At 39.1% G+C, this 8,461-nt stretch overlaps 2 protein-coding genes across 2 annotated transcripts; one reads left to right on the forward strand and one right to left on the reverse strand.

Annotated features, from left to right (window-relative positions):
• Nucleotides 1–629: 629 nt before the first annotated feature.
• LOC103128298 (olfactory receptor 4C16-like) lies at nucleotides 630–1,562 on the forward strand. Its single transcript, XM_007539155.2, has one exon. The coding sequence runs from the start codon at nucleotides 630–632 to the stop codon at nucleotides 1,560–1,562; it is 933 nt and encodes a 310-aa protein (XP_007539217.2).
• A 4,275-nt stretch (nucleotides 1,563–5,837) lies between these two features.
• Nucleotides 5,838–6,812, reverse strand: LOC103128299 (olfactory receptor 4P4-like). The gene has a single exon (XM_007539156.2). It carries the CDS (start codon nucleotides 6,810–6,812, stop codon nucleotides 5,838–5,840), a length of 975 nt encoding a protein of 324 aa, XP_007539218.2.
• Nucleotides 6,813–8,461: the final 1,649 nt, after the last annotated feature.

Raw genomic sequence — 8,461 nt, forward strand, 5'->3', positions numbered from 1 at the left:
CAGGTTTTTTAAAAATATTTATTTATTTATTCCCTTTTGTGGCCCTTGTTATTTTTATTGTTATTTATTGTTGTAGTTATTGATGTTATTGTTGTTGGATAGGACAGAGAGAAATGGAGAGAGAGGGGGAAGACAGAGAGGAGAAGAGAAAGATAGACACCTGCTGACCTGCTTCACCACTTGTGAAACAACTCTCCTGCAGGTGGAGAGCCAAAGGCTCGAACCGACATCCTTCAGCCAGTCCTTGCGCTTTGTGCCACCTACTCTTAATCCACTGTGCTACCACCCAACTCCCCCCAAAAAGGCTTTTATTCTTGAGGCTCCAAGGTCCAAGATATAAAAATACCCTTTACCACCTTAGATCAGAGCTGACCAGCTCTCTGGGAGAAATAGAAAATAATAAGAGAGAGAGAAATTACCATGTTTAATAAATTATAATGACCAATAAAAATATCATTAAAATTGAAGATCATGGATTAAGTTTATTAAAACACTAGTTGGATTGTTTCTAATGATAATTGTTACTTCCTTTAATATTTCATAAATTCACATATCAGACCACATATTGATTCATTTATATCTTCCAGATAATCCATTTTAGATAAAAGAATCTCCTCATTCATGAAATCATGCAGCTGAAGAATAATGTGACTGAATTCATTCTACTTGGATTGACACAGGATCCTGTTAGGAAGAAAATCGTGTTTCTTGCTTTCTCACTTTGCTATTTGGGGACATTGCTGGGTAATTTGCTCATTATTAGTACTATCAAGACTAGTAAGTTATTTGAGAGTCCAATGTACTTCTTTCTTTTCCATTTATCCTTGTCTGATACCTGCTTCTGTAACACAATAGCTCCTAGAACAATTGTCGATGTCCTTAGGAAGAATGCCATCATCTCTTTCAATGAGTGCATAACCCAAGTCTTTACATCCCACTTCTTTGGCTGCTTGGAGATCTTCATTCTTATCCTCATGGCTGTTGATCGTTATGTGGCCATCTGTAAACCCTTGCACTACATGGCTATCATGAGTCGTCGAATCTGCGGTACGTTGGTGGCTCTTGCCTGGGTGGGAGCCTGTGTGCATTCTTTAGTTCAGATTTTTCTAGCCTTAAGTTTGCCTTTCTGTGGGCCCAATGTGATAGATCATTACTTCTGTGACTTGCAGCCCTTGTTAAATCTTGCTTGTGCAGATACATTTATGGTCAACTTACTGTTGGTGTCCAACAGTGGGGCCATTTGTGCAGTGAGTTTTGTCATTCTTATGTTCTCTTATGTCATCATTTTGCATTCTCTGAGGAACCACAGTGCTGAAGGGAGGAGAAAAGCCCTCTCCACTTGTGTCTCCCACATCACTGTGGTCATCATGTTCTTTGTTCCTTGTATATTTATCTACACGCGCCCTGCAACCACCTTCCCCATGGATAAAATGATAACTGTGTTTTATACAATCGGAACCCCTCTGTTCAATCCCCTGATTTATACACTAAGGAATGCTGAAATGAAAAATGCTATGAGAAAGCTCTGGAACAAGAATTTGATCTCAGATGAGAAAATGTGAATGGGCAGTCAAGGTTTTCTAATAGCTTGGGCTGACTTAGAAAACTGTAAAAATATTATTTTTATGACCATTTGGAAACAATGAATTTGTCATGCAGACAAAGAACCCCAGTGAAAATCCTCTTGGCAATAAAATAAAATAAATAAAATATTTTAAAAAGAATTCTTGAAGCTAGTGAAGTTTCCTTTCTGCAGAAGGAGATGAGATTGTTGAACTCAGGTCTTTACACATTATAATGTGTGCACTTTGCCAAGTATAGCACTATCCTGCCCCCTTAATATTATTTTAGCCAGAGCATAGTTCAATTCTCATTTATGTTGATGTTGGGTTTGAACCTGAAATCTTTGATAGCTTTGATTTTTATAACTATTGAGCTATCTTTCTAGCCCCTACCAACATATATAACTTAGGTTCTGAAGAAATGGTGTTTGTTTTGCCACTAGGGTTATAGCTCAGCTCAGTCCCTCCACTATGTATGAATCCACTGGTCCTGGTGGCAATTTTTCTTTTTTTTTTTTTTTGTTCTATTTTTATATAACTTGACAGAGAGAAATTGAGAGGGGAAGGGGAGATAGAGCATCCTCCTTGAAGGTAGGGAGAGGAGGCTCTAACTCGGGTCCCTAAGCTTGGAGATACGTATGCTTAAAATATGTGTAACCGACTGGTGACTGGCCCTTTGGAAGAAAGGTGTTTTTAGCCTCAATAGGGAAGTTATTTTTTTTTTTATAAAACAGCTGAGAAACCTTAGTTTCTACAATGTAATTTAAAATGTACCCAGAAAATATATTCCTTTATTATTATTATTTATTTAGTTATTTATTTTTGCTTCCAAGGTTATTGTTGGGACTCAGTGTCTGCACTGCATATCCACTGTTCCTGGAGGCTATTTTCCCGTTTTGTTGCCCTCGTTGTTTATCATTGTTGTGGTTATTGCTGTTGTTATTGCTGTCATTGTTGTTGGATAAGACAGAGATAAATTAAGAGGGGATGGAAAGATAGAGATGGGGAGAGAAATATAGACACCTGTAGACTTGCTTCACCGCTTGTGAAGTGACCCCCAGAACGGTGGGGAGCCAGGTGCTCGAAATGGATCCTTACAACAGTCTGTATGCTTTGCTCCATGTGCACCTAACACATTGCATGACTGCCCGGTCTCTGTCTGTTATTTCCTATACCGTCTTGTAACAGCCGAAAATATGAATGTGAAGAAAACAGGCACTATTTGCCATGAACAGAGGGCTATGTAGTGGCCCACTCAGTTTAGAGCATATTAGCATGTCCGGGGACCAGAGTTCCAGTCAGTCCCCTTCCCCAGCTCCAGAAGGGAAGCTTCCCAAGCAGTATAGTAGGTCTGCAATTGTCTATCTTTATCTCTCCCACTCTGTCTATTTTCAATTTGTCTCTGTCCTATCTAATTTATATATAAAAAAAAACAGGAAAGAAAAAATAAATGGCCACTGGGAGAGGTAGATTTGTAGTGCTGTCACTGAGCCCCAGAGATAGGAATGGTGGCAATAAAAAAAAAGTTTTAAGGAGGCCAGGCGGTGCCACACCTGGTTGATCACACATGTTACAATGCACAAGGGCTCAGATTCAAGCCCCTGATCCCCACCTGCAGATGAAAAGCTTTGCAAGTGGTAAAGCAGGGCTGCAGGTGTTTCTCTGTCTCTCTCCCTCTCTATCACCTCCCTCCCCTCTCAATTTCTGGCTGTCTTTATCCAATAAATAAATAAAGATAATTAACTTTTTAAGTTTTAAAATTAACTACCATAAACAAGTATAAAGAAAGATGACTGGAGTATGATGGTTGCTAAATTATGGGGATAGCCTATTAAATACAGGGTAGTTGTTGGAGAATAGAGCCCACTATCCCAGGAAGTCCAGGCCTTTGTTTCCATGAGGTTCAAGCAGCTTGACCCCCAACTCTCCCTTTAGGTCAAGAGAAAGGCAGGTTCCCCTGACCTCTTGAACTAATGATGGGTGGCTTCCCCAGAATGGGGGCTACCTTTCTGCATATGCCTCTCCCTTCCCCTTAAAACAAAGGCCATGAATTACTGTACATTGTGTTTGGCCTAACTTGAAAGTCACTACTTATGTTTTTGCTCAACTGCCCCTCCTCCACCCCCTTCCTCTGAAGTGTCTGTAATTTACACTGAGGTGCTTGTAAATTAACCCTGGGGAAATGTGCATTGTGAAACTTGTGATCAAACCTTGCATGGTGATTCTTCATTTGTGATCAAATAGTTTATAGGTCAACATGCAGCTATGCGTTGTGCTGCTCGGTGCTTGGGTTAATGATTACCTCGACCCTCTACCTGGGCAATGGGTATATTTACTTGCTTTCTCTCCCAAATAAACGAATTGCCCTGAGGCTTTTCAACTCCTCCGTTGTCACAAGGGTATCATAGGTACTGTGATTAACACCTGTCTGCTGCTGGGAAGAGATAAAAGATACCATTAGCTGAACAACCTACAGTAGCCAAAGCAGCTCATCACTACAAAAATGACATTGTGGACATTTCTGTTTCTTGATTTGTGAGGTATTCATTTGTAAATATTATTGTATGTTTAAAAAAATAAACCTCATACTAGAATGTTGTACAAATAATAAACCTTTTTGAGCAATTAATCATACTGAATACTTTGCATAGATTATTTACAGATGATCCACTCTTAGGATAAACAGTCAAAGGAAAAGAGAAATAAAGGGCAGTGTTATGGTGCACCCAGTTACATGCACAAGGATCAGGGTTCAAGCCCCTGCTCCCCACCTGCAGAGAGACACTTCATGAGCTGTGAAGCAGGTAGGCAAGTGTCTATCTTTTTATCTTTCTCTCTCCCTCTCTATCTCCCTTTGCCCTCTCAATTTATTTCTGTCTTATCAAAACAAATAGAAAGAAAATAAAAAGGGGAAAGTGGTCACCAGGAGCAGTGGATTTATAGTGCCAGCACAGTCTCAGGTATAACGCTAGTGAAAAGAAAAAAAAAGATATAACATAAAGTTTACTCACTTCTAATAGGAGTATCAGAAGGATAATAAAGAAACAAGTGCAATTTCGTCTTGAAGTAATATCTGAACATATTCCCAATCAATGTCAGTCACTAAAGCACAAATGCAGGAGGCATATAGAATAATCGTATGCATGAAGACGCGTCACCAAATCCCCAATACCCACAAACTGTAGACCACTAGTTGCTTCCTCTTTCAACTAAGAATGAATTACAATCACTCTCACGAAGTATAAATAGTATACGTTAATGCAACGCTTTATTTTAGAAGTGCGGTTTGCTAATATGAAGAGTGAACTATGCAAGGACACTTGTAGTTACTCTGGCAATGATTTCTTTATTACAGTGGAAACCTAAAATAAAAAGAACTAGGACTCTACTTCTGAAAAGCACCTCAACCAAGATACCTATTTGCTTTTCCAGGGTACAACTGTCAGATCATGAGGACTATAATTCTCTCTGTTATATGCCCATTGTTTTTCTTGATTTCCTTCTTCCTCTCTTTCTTTCTTTTTTTCTTTCTTCCTTTCTTTTTGCCTCTTGGTTTATTGCTGAGGCTCAGTGCCTGAATCCACTGCTCCTAGAGACTATTTTTCCCTTTTGTTGCTGTTGTTTATCGTTGTTATTGTCATTGCTGTCATTATTGTTGGATAGGACAGAGAGAGACTGAGAGGAGGGGAAGACAGAGAGAGGGAGTGAAAGACAGACACATGCAGACCTGCTTCACCACTTGTGAAGTTACCTACCCCCACAGGTGGGGAGCCAGGGGCTCAAACCAGGATCTTTATGCCAGTCCTTGCACTTTGCACCACATGTGCTTAACCCACTGCAGTACTGCCCAACCCCATGTCCATTGTTTATCAGTAATATACAAAAGAATGTTTTAAAATGTCAGCCCTGAATTTCAGAATCCCAGTGCTAGAAATCATTTATATATGGTCTGATCTACTCTACATATACAGTCATAAGTATAAAGAAAGAATGAGAGCACCTGATGTAACATATGCTCTAATGTCTCCTTTGGTGGTAACATATCCTCCACTTGCTATTAAAAATTGTTAACTTTATTTATGTATTGGCTAGAGATATTCATAAATTGAAAGGAAGAACAATATAGAGAGGGTGAGAGATACCTGCAGCACTGCTACAACACTTGTGAAACTTTCCCCCATGCAGGTGGGGACTGCAGGCTTGAACTCGAGTCTTTGCACATTGTAACATGTGCATGCAACCAGGTGTGCCAACACCTGACTTCCCACCTGCCGCTTATCTCTTTAGACAGTGCATCAAAGAAATGGCTGGAAGAAAGAGGATTATTTTACTATTAAGCAGTCTGTCCCAGCACCACACTTTCCTCATGGCATTCTTCATGTCTGCATTCCTCAGTGTGTAGATGAGGGGATTGAACATGGGGGCAATCATGGTGTAAAAGAGGGCAAACACCTTGTCATGGCTGACAGAATCTGCCATGGGCACATAGGTGAAGATGAGGGGCAAGAAGAACATGAACACCACAGTGATGTGTGATCCACAGGTGGAGAGAGCTTTGCGACGCCCTTGGATTGAATGGGTTCTCAGGGTGGACAAGATGATGATGTAAGAAATCACCAAGGCAACAAAGGTCAAAATGGACAACACCCCAGTGGAAGAAATGATGACAATAGACCACAGCCTAGTGTCAGTACAGGCGAGCTTCAACAAAGGGAATACATCACAGAAATAGTGGTCTATCTGATTGGGACCACAGAAGGGAAGTTCAACAATAATCAACACTTGCATGATGGAATGAACAAAGGCTCCAATAATGGAAGCCACCAGGAGGCCATAGCACATCTGTCTGCTCATGATGATCATATAGTGGAGAGGTCTGCAGATGGCTGCATAGCGGTCATAGGCCATGGCCACCAAGATGAAGATCTCTGTGGCACCAAAGAAGTGGGCATAAAACATCTGGGCCATGCAGCTGTTGTAGGATATTGTCTTCCTCTGGGCCAGGAGATCTGTGATCAGCTTGGGGCCCACTGTGGAGGTGAAGCAGACATCCATGAAGGACAGGTAGCTGAGGAAAAAGTACATGGGCTGTTCGCTGAGGTGGCTGCCCCTGATGGTGAGAAGAATCAGTAGGTTTCCTGACAGAATTGCAACATAGCAAAGTGTGAATAGTACAAAGCAGGCAACCTTCGCATCCTCATCACTAAAAAGGCCCAGGAGAATAAATTCAGTGATGTTCATATGGCCCATTCCTTCTGCGGGGTTGATCATTTAGATGGCTAAATTAGTATACTTTAAACAGTCAGCATTTTGGAATTGCTGAAAAATGAAAAGGTCAATATTCATCATTAGGATGAAGACTGTACAGTTGGCACTAATAGTACAAAAGTATAAAAGATATAAGATGTTACTTGTCACAGGTGAAGTTCTCATTAAAGTAGAACTGCAGTAAAAATGATAGTTCAAATAGTTCAGTTTAATTGTGATCAATTCCATGGTCTCACACATTCCATAAACATTACTATACATGCTTACAAAGATAATAGATTCTCTTTCATGTCAATTTTAAAAAGCAATTTTCTTAGTATTCCTTAAGAGTGATTTTTGAAGTTCTTTATTGAATACAGCTAAAATATAATAAAGTTATATTTTCTTTAATGATAGGATGATCAATAAAATACTCCTAACAGTGATTATACTAAATTCTGGCAGTATTGTCTGCCCTATGATCCAGAAATACCTCTTCTGGGGATATATGCTCAGGAACTAGAGATACTCATCCAGAAATATTTGTGTATACCTATGTTCATAGCAGCACAATTTGTAATAGCCAAATCCTGGAAGCAATCCAGTTGTCCAACAACAGATGAGTGGCTGAGCAAGTTGTAGTCTGTATACAAAATGAATACTACTCAGCTAGTAAAAGTGGTGAATTCACCCCATCTTGGATGGAGCTTGAAGGAATCAGGTTATGTGAGATAATTCAGAAACAAAAGGATGAATATGGGGTGACCTCATTCATAGACAGAAGTTGAAAAACAAGATCAGAAGGGAGAACACTAAGCAGAACTTGGACTGGAGTTACTGTATTTCACCAAAGTAAAAGAGTCTGGGGTGGGGGGAGGGTTTAGGTCCTGTAACATGATGGCAGAGGAAGACCTAGTGGAGGTTGAATTGTTATGTGGAAAACTGGGAAATGTTGCACATGTACAAAATATTGTATTTTACTGTCAACAGTAAACTGCTAATCCCCTAATAAAGAAATTGAAAATAATTAAACTTCTTTCTAAATCAAAGATAAAAAATCTGAAAATATAATGTCATTAAACATAGATCTCATATTTAAAATACTGGATCTCCTAGTTACAATGTCTCATCTCCCTGTGATAAGTATCTGCACACCACGCTCACCCCCAAATATCTATCTATATCTATATATATATATTTTTTCTTTCTCCAGAGCACTGCTCAGCTCTGGCTTAATGGTAGTACTTGGATTTTAAACTGGGGCTTTGGAGCCTCAGATATGAGAGTCTCTTTGCATAACCATTATGTTATATACCTCCTGCCCCCAACTTAGTAAATCTCTATCATTATTTATAAGGCTCCCTATGTGTCAACAACTGTACTACAAATTATTATCCAAATAACAATATTTTGAAGAAAAAGAAAAAAATACTATTTATCCACTAATTATAAGATTAGGAAATTATTTTAGTTACATGAGAAGTTACTTATTATAAATTATAAATTATACATAAACTAATATATCATCATAAAATTTCTGAAAGAATATACCTTGAAATGTTAGTAAGGCTTACTGCGAAGTAGTGGATATATGGGCAGTTTTGAGTATATGTGTGTTAGGTATTTAGTACAATAAACATAACTTTATAAAA

Source organism: Erinaceus europaeus, chromosome 17 (genome assembly GCF_950295315.1).
Source record: "Erinaceus europaeus chromosome 17, mEriEur2.1, whole genome shotgun sequence".
NCBI lineage: Eukaryota > Metazoa > Chordata > Mammalia > Eulipotyphla > Erinaceidae > Erinaceus > Erinaceus europaeus.